At 36.3% G+C, this 13854-nt stretch overlaps 1 protein-coding gene across 1 annotated transcript in view; it reads left to right on the top strand.

Annotated features, from left to right (window-relative positions):
• LCP2 (lymphocyte cytosolic protein 2) overlaps positions 1-13854 on the top strand; it is a 35387-nt gene that overhangs the window by 16685 nt on the left and 4848 nt on the right. The window contains exons 4-17 of the mRNA XM_035338836.1: positions 1995-2060; positions 2981-3012; positions 3787-3821; positions 4968-5166; positions 5780-5880; positions 7219-7288; positions 7504-7587; positions 8367-8392; positions 8479-8498; positions 8605-8709; positions 9614-9644; positions 10267-10279; positions 11262-11382; positions 13392-13441. Of these exons, the coding sequence (XP_035194727.1) occupies positions 1995-2060; positions 2981-3012; positions 3787-3821; positions 4968-5166; positions 5780-5880; positions 7219-7288; positions 7504-7587; positions 8367-8392; positions 8479-8498; positions 8605-8709; positions 9614-9644; positions 10267-10279; positions 11262-11382; positions 13392-13441 (953 nt within the window). The remainder of the gene's footprint in view (positions 1-1994; positions 2061-2980; positions 3013-3786; positions 3822-4967; positions 5167-5779; positions 5881-7218; positions 7289-7503; positions 7588-8366; positions 8393-8478; positions 8499-8604; positions 8710-9613; positions 9645-10266; positions 10280-11261; positions 11383-13391; positions 13442-13854) is intronic.

The following is a 13854-nucleotide window of genomic DNA, read 5'->3' as shown; positions in this document are numbered from 1 at the left end:
AAGAGAGAGGAGCCTTGGCATAGGACTTGGCAGTTTTATTCCTCTATACAATTTGTTTGGGTATGAGATTAATAACCAATTTGTTTGGTATCAGATTTAGAAAGCTGTAATACTGTAATCATTCTTAGATTGTTAGCATTTGTGCATGTATTTATTTCAAAAGGAGCAAGTAAGACAAAAATTGTTTAATACCAGAAGACTGCAAAGTACTGTCTTAGAAAACCAAAAAATATTCCTCTGCCTTTCTATTTTCATACTTATCCTTGAGTCCCTAACCCTAACATCGCTGATTTTTATCTTTTTCAGACAGTATGGTCATAATTATTGGAAATTGCTTGTTACCTGATACTTGTTGGCAGCTTGATCTGCCTTCACAGCACTTTCCACAGCCTGAATTTCAGTAAGGTGCACATCAGGAAAGCAGCAAGGGCAAGAGAGCAGATATTCAACATAAAAGAAAGAACTTTCACGTGGTTGAGGTTTAAAAGAATAGTATGTTTTTGTTGGCTTTTTAAAAAACATTAGAGTGCTTGAAAGCTTGTCTTACTTAAGTCCCACCCCAGAAAAGCAGTTAGACATGAGAGATGCACAAATGAGCTCATTTGGAAAAATGTAGGGGTCAAGGTTGGTAAGTAGCAGAAAAAGATATGAAACAAGAAGAAAAACAAAATAGACTGGTAACTGCCTGGCAGTTGCAAGCAAACAATGATTTTATAATACTAATATAAAGTTTGATTGACAAGATCTAAGATCTACAGAAAAAAATAATCTGTACTAGCAAACAATAAAGTTATGGATTTACAGAATGTAGAATCTGACATAAACAGATATGTTTGTTTCCTCATTTTTTCAAAATCTGATAGACTTGAATGATATCAGCTAGAAATAAAATGGGGTATTTTCAACCAGATGTGTGTAACCCTTTTGCTTTGGCTGTGACAGGACTTTATGAGTGGGACTTTCCTAAAAAAGAAATAATAAGAGTTAAGAATCAGACTATGACTCATTGTAAGCTTTCTTTGAAATAAACACTTTCTTTGAAACAAAGTAATCGGCAAGGCAAACTTCATTACTAACAGAGCAGAGTTGTGTTGCTCTCAGTGGCCTTAATTCTGTTTCTCATTAATGACAGAATCCTGTAACCCCAGAGTTGTTCTCAGAGACTCAGTGAGTACAAAAACCTTCGCTCCCAAGTGAAGGGATTGATGCCAGCAATAAGAGGAGCATAAATGCACGTTCCTGACAAAAACATCTTTGAAGACTGTATTTCACTGGTTGTTATTCACCCTACTGCTGTACACAAACTGTGCATGCGTTTCACACAAACACATCAACTTGGAAAAATCTCTCTGGACATAAAGCTGTACCCTTTATACGCTTCATAAATATTTCTGCCCTGCCCTGCAAATGTGTTATAACATGAAACTGAATCAGCCTTTTCACCTCCTTTCCTGGAGGGATTCCTTATTAGGTATATCCTGGCTGTGCAGGGAGGGAGATGAAAAGAATAGAGTAGTCACAAAACTGCATTTTATTTCTGTTTCTGCACCCATAGGCTTGGAAGAAGCTGTTTCCTTAAACATTATCTGCTTTTTCCATGCAAAATAACACAAATGCTATCACTACTATTTAAAGCAGTGTTCTAGTGTGTGATGTCTACCACACCCAATGTTTCTATGGCTTGCTGAGTTTAATGTTGATTTTTAAATTTGACCATTTGACCCAACAATATGTTTTGTTTTGTTTTTCCTCTGTAAAAAAAAAAAAAAAAGTTCAGCTTTTAGGTAGATGTGCTATAGCACAACTTTGCAATAAGAAGAGAAATTAAGTATTCTTACCACATACTAAATAATACTTAGGAATTAAAAGATTTAATTTTGTAAAAAATAAGGGGAAATGGGAGGAAAGCAGCTAAGAAAGTGACTGACAAGTTTCAAGGATTTAAAAAACAAACAAACAAACAAACAAACTGTTTTTGTGTCTCTTTTAAACAGAATTATAAGTAAATTAAGTCAAGAAATAAACAGAAATGAAGGAAGGATGTCTTTCTTTCCAAAATGGTAAGTGAAAAGTCATAGGACTTCCTTTTTCAAAGTTTTCAGCTCTATATTTTCTGTACTGTTTTCTGTTTGATTAATACCTGTGTGTTGGAGGGACCACCTGGAAAGCAGCAAAATAAAACTCAGTTTTGTTAATGTTATTTGCTAAAATTAGCAAAGCCTGAGCTGATGAACAGTGTAGATACTTCTGCAATGTCTGAAACCAAATAACATATAAATTTTATATAATTGTACATCTGAGTAAATTAATCTTTAGGAATTCTATAAAGCTTGGGCACATGTCATTACATTAATGAGTCATCATTAACACATTTCAAAGAGTCCTGTATCATTGTACTGTAAAATGCTTTATGACTTACTGAGTATGATATTCTGGCAATAGGAAAAGAGCAAAAAAATGCAATGAGGTTGATTCTTTGGGTGGAGGAGTCATGAGAAAAGAAGAATTTCTATTCATATATGACAAAAATCGAAGTCTGGTCTGGTCTACATGACATGGTCTTCAATCAACTGATGGCATCATTTTGTATCTTTGCTTTAGCTAGAGTTTAAAACTTGAATTGAAAACCATAAAAATATTTATCAGCGCTACAAACATTTATGAACTTGACTTTCAGCAGCTCCAGTGGAATTATTTAATTTTCCATTTCAAGGACTGATGCCCCCAGTAAATTTATTTACCGAGTCCACTTGTTTCCAAACACTCTGCCTCACTGACTTGAAACTTTTTCAAGACAGTTCAGCCAACACTAGGATCCTGTGTGTGAAACAGGCATTTTGTGCAGAGTTAAACTCACATATTTAAATTTAATTTTACTGTTAAACCTAACCATTAGCTTTATTAGAATAGATTTCAGTATATTTAAAGCATTTAAGAATTGCAATTGGAAAGAACTTATTTCTTCGCATCTTTGTTATAGGGGCCAAACACAAAAGTGTCCTGAAAATCCAGGTAAGTGTGATAACAGGTAGTCTCTGTCTACAAATATTGTATAAAATATTGAAATATTAAGTCAATCCTTGCAGGGCAGAATAAGTGAAATGAAACAATACAAAACAAAAAAGGAAAAGAGCATGAAGAAGCAGAAAATTGTTGGTGCACTCTAAACAATGATAGTAATTGTAGAACAACTAAGAAAATATTTTTTAACAGAAAAGGTGCTGATGAAAGAGGAGAGCAGAGAAATTTAAATGAACATTCACAAATGCAGCATCCTACAGAAAAGGGGCAAGCTTTCAGATGTCTGCCATGCTCTGAATTTTCATTTAAATTATTTTCTTATAGGCCAAAAGTACTGAATACTTCAGCAAGATGCCATGCTCCCTAGTCCTACTGAAATTAAAAAAAAACACACACAGCTTTTGATATGCCAGCTATAATGGTATTACAGAGATAAGAAGTTTATGCTCATTCTGAAAGCATTCTACTGCAAAGAATGTTTACAACAAAAAGCGTTCTACAAACCTGAAATTAAAGCACCTATATAATCTCATACAAGGAAAACTATACTCTTAGTTTTGAGTAAGAATGTTATCTGTAGTATCTTTCATGTATGAGCTATACATGTATGTTTGCCTGCCTTTAAAATGTCTACCTTGTTCCTGTGACATGTTATAATATGTTCAGAATGGATGTGGGATCTGTTGTGTCCTTTTTGTCAAGTTACGTCTTGATATTTTAAAATTGTACATGCTAAGAAAGCTGTGGTTATACTTCCTTATGCAGGATATGGTCAAGAAGATGGTGGCTGGTCTTCATTTGTGAGTATCAGACTAACAAAACCTACTGGTTCAACAGATTCCCTGTTCTATAATTTCTTGCATTACCTACTTTAGGCAGCACGGATGGAGTGGATAATGGCAAGCTGGCGTTATCTTAAGGAAGAAGGGAAGCAGGAACATGAATGGTTGGAGTAGCTGCAAGCAAATTTCTTGACTGAGGAAAGGGCCTTTGACCAGTAATATAAGGCAGAGCTTCCGAACAGCAGACCTGTACCAGTCATTCAAGTACAAGCTCACTGCCTATGACCAGCTCCCCATAGAACCTTAGCTGCGGTTCATATTCCTATTTCAAGCTCTTAAAATAGGTGGTTAGTAACGGAAAGGTGCTGTATTATTCAATGGCAAAATCTTGCCATTTTGTTCTCTACAAAGTTTGCTTTTTGAAAAATCCATTTTTTTGCAGCCATCTGACTGCAAGAATACTTTTTGCCCTTCAGCATAGAAAATGCTTTGGTAAGTGTCTTTAGATGAAGCATATACAAACCAGAAAGCAAAATTAATAAGCTGACTATCTACAGTCCATGTCTATGAAGACTGCTCATAAACCAGTGCCAATTGTTTTGTTTGTTTGTTTTGTTTTGATTTTTTTTTTTTTTTTTGAAAACAGGAGATTTACTGCTATTTCAGCAGAGAGATAAAACTAACCACCTGTAATGCATCTAGGCTAGGCTGATGTGAGCTGGTCTGGAAATTTCAGCCTACATATCAGCGAAAATTTAAATAATCATTTTATTGTAAGTCAGGGTAGATTGCACAGAAGATGTGTGCAGTGACCACTACTATGTTTGCACTGTGACCTTGCTAGGTCTGGTCAGAGGAGAGGAGCAAGATCTGTATCATAGACCTCATTTTTTTCTGAAGTTTTTTTTCAAGTGGAGTTCCAGGTTGTAGAATACATACTATTAAGTAAGAATGAGTATCAACAGACAAGAACTGATGCTCCAGTGTTCTTTTAGGAAGTACTGAATTGTTTGCTGCTGCCTTAACTTGTCTGCTATCTGAAACAAAGACATTCAAAATGGTTTTAAAAACTTGATATCCTCCTGGGTGAAAAGTATCTTAGTGCAATTTCCTTGTGGCTTTTCACGGAAGTAATAATATACATCTTTTATATACATTTGTCAGGATGAAGATGATGACTATGAAAGCCCTGATGATGACCAGGAAAAGGAAGATGAGGCTGACTATGAATCACCAACAGAAGAGCCTGAGGAAGCAGAACATGACAGCGATGGCTATGAGCCACCTCCATCCAATAATGATGAAGCACACCACAATGTCATATTTCCTGCCAAATCCCTTGCAAACAACACAGATTATATAGGTAATTACTAAAAATTAAGTGCTAATAATAAATCATAAGTGATGTTTTCACATATTATCAACTGCATTTTAAGTGGCTGATAATGGAACATAGAAGGTTTTACATTAAAGTGGTACAGACGTACTGCAGGTTGGTGCCTTTGTGACTTTGGCCCATTGTTTGGAAGCTGCCTGAAGTTAAAAAAATACATGCATACCAATTTAGCTTTAGTAGCAGTTCCTTGAACACAGCAAGCTATCATAATAGCAGCAAAAAACTAGGGTGATTTATTCAGTAGCCTGCAGCTGTGGAGTAAAATACAGGAGTACAAAGCACCGTCATTTAGATGGGCTGGTGTTTCACACAGGCACTGTATGCATGCAGGAAATACAAATAAACAGTGTGAGCCAACAGCCCAGAAGATGCAGTCACCACCACCAAAGGGCCAAATGAGCCTCTAACTGCCCAAAGAACATTGATCATAAAGGAACTATTTTGCACTAAATGAATGCTTTTATGACATATTAACTTAAAGCATGCAACTTACTGCAGGGGCTCTTTTCTGTTAAGATCTAATAGGAATAAAATAACAGAACTGTTTGCATAGTTGTTTAGTTTGGGATTTTTTCTTTAGACAGACCTTCAACAGCCAGATCATCGCATCAGCCTCCAGTACCACCCCAGCGACCTGGCCCGTCCACAGTACCAGCCTCATTTGGGGGAAGAGGTGCTTCTGTATGTTTCTCTCTTGGTATTTCATAGAAAATGAAATATTTCATATATTTTCTTTGCCAGTACCTAAGTAGAAATTCAAATGTAATGCCATTGTTATTCAGAGAGTGTATGGAGAGGAAGGAGGTCTTTGACCTGTCAAAAAAGTTGAACTTTTACAGGGTCTTATTTTTTTTTTTTTCCAGGAAACAATAAAATTTGGTGGGTTAAAGATTAAATTGATCCACATTACTTTGCTGTTTCTTACACTGGAAATTTGTATCAATTTGTGAATGCCTCTCCCATTTAACTCAGAGATTTTTAATAGATCCTACTTTGTTTTTTAATGGTATTGGTAAAAAAAAAAAAAAAAAAAAAAAAAAAGATAAATCTTTCTAATTTCCAAGTCTTTCTAATTGAATTAATTGAATTAAGACTACATATAAGGGACTGTATATTGAGAACTCTGATGACATGCATATATTTTTCCATTTTTTCTTCCTTTTAAACCTTTGAAATTGGAAGCTATTGTGCTGTTCACAACTAGCACTGCAGGGTCCAGGTATGCCAGCACAGATGTACATAACACCTACCGATGTACACGTGTAAAGGTAATTTTAGGATGCGGTAGAGGGATCTTTGGTCTGACCCAGTGTTATAGTTCACATATATAGCACACACAGGACTCATTTAAACGTCATGAATTCTCAAGACTGGTGTCCTAAATTGCTGCACTATTCATCAGAATAAGAAAGAACATAGGCAGGTGTTTGTCTGAAGAAATCTAAGTTTAGATATCAAAACATCCTCACCATTTTTGCTGCTTCTGGCAACATAATTCTATTTGTCCCAGATCGCACAAGCATAGTCCTTTCTGCCCCATTTCACTCAGCAACAATCATTATCACAGGGTTCATACATACTTCTCAACTTCAAATTTACATCCAGTAATTTCAACACCAGATTTCAAAATAAAAAAACCTGCTGCACCAAGGGGGAAAGCTGCAACAGCATTCTTGAAGCTCTCATTTCTTTCCTTTGACATACCCACGTCCTCCCCAAAGTCAGCAACCCACTAAAATATTCCCTGTGAGACTAAACAGAGGTAATTCTGCATCTGGAAAACACAGACACACACACAAAACAAAACAAAACACCACCATGCACGTAGGTAACTTCAGAACTACTAATGACGCCTATCCTTCCTATATTGCACAGAGACCTATTCTTTGTGCTTCATCACATACAAAGATTGGCAGATGTGGTGTCGTGGGTTTACACTAAAATTAAAATAGAAAGAATACACTAAAATTAAAATAGAAAGAAGATGGTGACTTTAACCACATGTAAAATATTTTTCAGCTGCCACCTTTTCCTCCTCTTCCAAGCAACAATGACTTGACTAGAGACAGAAATATCAAACCTTCCAAACGTAAGTACAGCTGTTTTTCTCTTTGTTAAGCTTTTACCACGCACTACACAGCACTTCACTTTTGCCTGTATCTCCTACCTCCCCAGCTCCACCTTCTACTGTTTAGTCAGAAGGCTCACTTGTTATTCTCAGAAGTAAAACCAATTAATGGCTATGCAAAATACAATTATATTGACCTATACCAGCGCATTGTCTTACACAGTTTTTGTGTTTAGCCCCAGCTCCTTCTATAGACAGAAGCACGAAACCCCCACTGGATCGCCTTGCTCCACCATTTGAAAGAGAAGCCCCATTATCAGGTCAGTATTTGGTTATGGTAACACCAATGCCTGTTTTTTTTATTATTCAAAACTATGAGATTGAATATCATTCATGCAAAAGAGCAAGGCTCAACCAAACATACCTTAATCCAGTCACGTAGGTGATCTGCTTAGGAATAAATAATGTGAGCAGTACTTACAAAGAGAGAGAAATCATACCTAGAAAGTAGATCAGGACTAACTGAACAGAAAGACATTATGAGATCACCACCGGAAAAAAAGAAAAGAAAAAAAAAAAAAAGATTTAATACAAAATTACAAAACTTAAGTGAGCGAACAAAGGAATATTTAGCAGGTTAAAAGAGGAAACAACTTTTGCATACGAAAGCTAATGAAACTGTATACGCTACTGTATGTAATTTATTATCCAGACTTAAAAGAATGCTGAGAACTGAAAAAAAACACAGAAAAAAAAAAAAGGCATTTCAGACCTGAAAACTGCATTTTACAAAGAAGCTAAGGAGACTACGTGACTACTCTGATTTTTATTTGCTAACTAAACTCTTATTTGGCATGTACTGGCATAGAATTTTTCAGTAATTCAAAGCTGAATCATAGAAAATATTTTTATAAAACGTGCCACTTTATAAAAATTGCATTTTTTCCACCTCTTATACAGCCAAAATCTATTTCTGGCTTATATCCCAGGAGGCCTAGTGATTCAATCTGCAAAATTTTCTTTCAGTAATATTCAAAACTACGCGTTTCATAGAAAGTTTAATTATCTGCAGTTACTTTTTTTTTAAATGTATTTTCAGGGAGGAAGCCAGGCTATCCTGAGAAGGTAAGGCCTTTCTGTTTTGGTGCTTATAAATGTTTTTCAGCTGTTCTGATACCCTTAGCTCTTAACTGTTCCTTGTTGTTTTACAGCCTTTGACTCCACAGCTAAGGTAAGAGTTTTGCCTCTTGAAACAGGACTCTTGATGCCAATATTAGTCAGTTATCTCACACTAAGCCATTTTTTGTCTTTATTTCGTCATCTTGCTCCTCCCTTAGATCCCTGGGAGAACAGCTAGCAATGATGCCAAAACCTCCTGTCCCACCAAGCGATAGATATGAAAGAGGCAATCCAACTCCTCTAAGGAAGCAAACTCCTGTCAAGTAAGAGTTCATTTAACTGAAATTTAATACAAGTATACATTAAATTTAATAAAAATATGGATAAGCAACATGGGATGGGAAAATTACTGCTAACAGTGCCAACAGTAGCTGCAGACATCAAAGCTTTGTTTTAACAATATGTACGGAATGTGCTGCATGCTACAGAAAAGTGTGAATGTAGAAAAGTAGAAACTGTCTATCAATTCCTATCTCAAATGGCCATTACATATGGCATGGCTCACTTCCTAGAGGCACAAAGAAACCTCTGATCCATGTTTTTTCCACCAGATCAAGTTCTTGCTCTAAGAAACATTCTTTTATGAATCCCGTATCTATTTTGTGTAGGACATAAAAAAAAAGAAAGGCTTACTTTCCTATTACTGATTTTACTAGCCTGCAAAACTCATAGCAAGTAGTATCTATAGCATAAACAGTGTTTTCTAGATAACTTACGGGCTGAATAGGGTGACTGAATTTAAAACAAAATAATAAAGTAATTGAGATGTGGTGGTCAGCCAAGATAATTCATCAGAGAAACAGACTGGAATGCTCATGATGTGCTCCAGCAATGTTGCTGCGTAATATAAAATGTGTTTCAGACTTGAAACACATTTCATCAGTGTAGGAACTTGTTTTAAGCTTTAATCTTATGATAAATCATTCAGAATTTTGCTTGTTCAAATAATCAAGATTGGCTAAGGACTAGTATACCATCTTAAATTATGTCTGAAAATCAGAATTTTAGGTACTGTTATGAGGAGAAAAAATTGCTTCTGCAGTCATATAGGACTGTAGAATTTAGTACAAATTCTTGTCTTAGTTGAATATATAGCCTTATGCACACCAAATGAATGGATAATATTCCATCTATGATTAATGTTTTGTTGTCTCTGTTTCATTTCAGGCAGGGTTGGCCACAACAAAAGAGACCTGAAGTAAGTATAGTGTCAAAACAGATTTGTAAATTATATGTACTACAATAAAATGAAGTACCTGTATAAGCTAATAATTCTGGAAAAAATAAACTTTTTTTTTTTTTTTTTTTTTTTTTTTTGCTTTGTAATGAATGAGGATGGCTCTTTCATTGCACACAGCTTCTGTTTAACAATTTCCTCTAGTTCAAGCTCAGCTTATTCCCTAAGTACTTTATCTTTGATAATAGGAAGAGTAAGGCCAGCATTTTTTTAATGACACAGGAGAGATGATTTTGTTTACATCAGGTCTGAGTTTTTGATTTGGGATTTTTTAATATATTATTATTATTTTATTTAGCATATGCTGACCTAAGAATTTGGGATTTTTACTTAATAATAAAACTTTTACTTTACTTGTAAATAATAGCTGCACCTTAACACAAGAACTGTATATGTTATTTGGTGTTGCATGAAGACAGAAACCCCGGCATTTTAGATGAAAGTGACAGTCTACATACTAGATTCTTAGGATCCTTAGTATGCTCAAAATTCACAAACTTCCAGGTCTTTGTATTGTAAAAGATAAATATTACTAAGAACTCTGCAGTAAGTTGCTAACATTTGTTTTCTCTTGGTTCCCCAGGAAGAAGACGACAGTAAGTATTTCTACTGTGAAGCCTTTCTTTGTCTTAGCACTACGAAAACAGTTTCCAGAGTTCTTTCTTTAGAGCCATGTAAAAAAGTTAGGTGGTATCTTGACTGGGTGTAGAATGCTTACAATGTACCTTGTGCAGATTTATATAGCAAAGCCACAAAACACAGGAAATCAATAGCTAATAGCTTTCCCCAGTCAGTCAGTTACAAGACAGCAGAATTTCTTACTTTGAAACACCTTATATTTTAGAGGTTTGTAATCTGCACACAGCATCAAACAGCTAGGCATGTTTTCAGTTTTCAACAAAATGTTCAGTAAAACCCTGCAAGTACTAGTCTTCTGTGTAATCGTGCTTACTCTAAGGAACACAACCAGAACTTGTTTCATTTAATAGTACTATTTATAAATTACTTAACAAGCCTGGTTCCTAAAATAAAGTTTGTAAAGTGAATTCATAGCCGAAGCAGAACATTCGGCCAAGTCTTTACAACCTACCATTTCCTCTAAGACTCCATTAAGAATAGGGCGCAGAGCACAGTTAACCTGTTCTCTTTTGAGTAGTGAAGATCTGAAGTGTAAAAAAATGTTTCAGTTTGATGACGTTATGCTTATATGGGAGAAATCTCATAAAGGAATGAAGTTAAAAGAGGTGACCTCAAATTCACTATTCAGAACCAGCGCAACAGAGAGGACACACTGTCACACTTCACCTTCAGCTTTATTGCAGTTAAGCTGTGGGACTTGTAGCTTTAAAAAACAGAACTAAATGCTCAAGTCTACTCCAAATTATTTTTCATTTAATTTTAAGCTCTCAGTTGACCATATGATATTACAACCCGTAACTAACATATCAAAGACTTTTTAGAAAACATTTTCCTCCGTTATGTTTATCTAATTAGACAGCAGTAATGTGCCAGGACTTCTTTAACTCGTTTAAGAATGTCTCAGATAGGTTTTAAGTTTTCTTCTCCTCTTCTCCACAGTCGCACCCCAAAGAGCAGTGCCACAGCTGTCTTTGCCCCCATACAGCTCCAATACATTCCCATCAAAATCTATCAAGCCTCCACCTAAGCCAGGATCCAACAGCATGCCTGGTGCAGAAAGGTTTGTATCACTCGTTGTATCTTCCTCTGGAATTTTAATCTCTTTATATGTCTATTGCTACAGGGTGCTCTGGGGAATACAAGGTAACTACTTTAAGAAATCCTTTTTTAAGCTGTACCCTTGCCTTGACTACATGCTAATTTGTGGTGTTCCTGATATCAAGAAGAATCCTTAATAGAACTGAAGTTCTGTGTTCAGCAGAACAGCGTATACCAGACAACCAAGACATAATGCACACTCTCAGTTTTAAGTCAAGGAATATTTCAGGGTCTACATAGTAGAATACCTCCATTTGTAAGACATCACTCCTGCTGCCTGCAGGCCCCTTTTATTAAAAGTTAGTTTAATGGTTAATTCTTATTTAAAATTGTGGACTTTGCTGCTAATACAACTTTTCCTACCTACAACTTCCACAGATTGTTATGTCTTCATTTCCAGAATGGAAGTTCCCTTAATTAAATTTTGGTTTCTGATGAAGTGTGCAACAGCCTTTGATGACTAAGAGTGGGCTTCTTGAGTCTAAGTGCTAAGTACATAGTTTAATCTCTGTTTTTTTTTGTAATGGTTCTTTGATGAATCCCTCCCATTTACCAACATTGTCTGGAACTGCTGACACCCAAGAAGAAATAATATTGCAGTAGCAATAGCAAGGTCATATGAACTGTTTCCATGGTGAAACTTCTGCTTATATTCAAACAGTGTTGCGTAGTTTTCCATAGCAGAAGCTCACATTTGGCTGATTCTTTCCCATGAATCACAAGTTGTGATAGGGTGCCCCTGTTCTGCAGGTATAATTAATATACTAATCCCAGAGCTTTTTTTGCAGTTCACTAAAGCAGAATAGAAATATGGTTCGTAAAGGAAAAGACCACAGGCGATTTATAACAAGTTGGGTGAAGCAATTAAAAATAAAAATAAAGACCTCTGGATCATAAAACAGGCCATAAAAAAGAACGGTAGATTTTCTAACCAATAGCAGAAAAATGAAGCAGAAGAAGGAAAGTAAACCAAGCACAGGCACATGGCAGTGTTATGGTGCTGGGGGTATGAGCTCAGTGCCACTGCCAGATAATATCTCACACATTCACAGAGAGGCTGCAATGGCCATCTGGAGCTCTCTGGTCTAATGCCTCTGGTCAAGCATGGCCACCTACAGTTGGTTGCCCAGGACCATGCCCATATAGCTTTTGAATATCTCCAAGGAGGGAGACCTCACAAGCTCTTTGGACAACTTATTCCAGTGCCCAGTCACGCTCAGATTAAAGATGCGTTTCCTGATGCTCAGATGGAACCTCCTGTGTTTCAGTTTGTGCCCACTGCCTCTTGTCCTGTCTCTGGGCACCACTGAAAAGAGCCCGGCTCCATCCTCTTCGCATCCTCTCTTCAGGTTTTTATATGCATGGAGAAGATCCCCCCAAGCCTTCTCTTTTCTAGACAAACCAGTCCCAGTTCGAACAGCCTTTCCTCACATGTGAGATGCTCTAGTCCCTTATCATGTTAGTGACCCTTCACTGGGCTCTCCAGTAGCTCCATATCCACAGCTGCAACATTAACGATGAGAAACTGCTCTTTCCTCAATAATGTTAAAAAAGCTACAGGTAAAATGACTCTGTAACTGGGACTCCAAAGAAACAAACATCTATCAAGCTGCTGCCTCTGCTTCCTTCTTTAGGGGAATAATGTAGCCAGTCCCTCTGAAAAGTCAACCAGATGAAGTTGTTTTCTTCATTAATCCTGACACAGAAATCTTGATAGCCTGTTAGTGACTCTGGCTACCTCATTCCCAGATACTGAGCTCCAAGTAATTTTAATAGTGGATCTACTTACTAAAAAGGAAGGAAAGAAAAATGCAAAGAAGGAAGAGAAAGTTGTCCTTGTCCTTCATAGGACTCAAGAGGATGTCACATTCTGTAAAACAGGCTCACAGTTCAGATCAGTATTTTACAACACAGAAATCTAGTATAGCAATGTCATATTGTACTTAACTATTTTTGTTGTTTCTACAACAGTGCTAGAAGCCTGTCTGCAAGTGGCTCTCTACCACCTCGCTTCCCTCTAGGTTTGTATCCTGCACTGCTTAGTTTTATGTACAAACAATGACTGAAGGTTGCAAGGCAGTTTGAGTGCATCCGTCTGAATCTAGGGTGATCTTCTTCCATGAAGTTTGGGCTTAACATTCTAGTTAAATCATTGCCAAAACTTCATTTAAGTACCTTTTAAAAATATAACTAACATTGCTGAAAGCCAAATAACACTACCTAGAAATCACTGTGGTATACTAACAGTCTCGAAAAAGGGAGAAAATGCTTTCAATGTAAAATATACTGCATCTTGTAAAAGTAAGTCAAAAATAAAGGAAACTTAGAAAGCAATTGTTTTGAAAATTGATTTTTGCATATGCTAACACCTACCAATGTCTTACAGTGACATTTTTTAGTTTCTACTTGCTAAGAAGGCAAGGAATCTGAAGAG

The sequence above is a fragment of the Oxyura jamaicensis genome, chromosome 13 (assembly GCF_011077185.1).
Source record: "Oxyura jamaicensis isolate SHBP4307 breed ruddy duck chromosome 13, BPBGC_Ojam_1.0, whole genome shotgun sequence".
Lineage (NCBI taxonomy): Eukaryota > Metazoa > Chordata > Aves > Anseriformes > Anatidae > Oxyura > Oxyura jamaicensis.
Note: the sequence above shows the minus strand (reverse complement) of the source record. Positions and strands in the feature narration are given on the sequence as shown.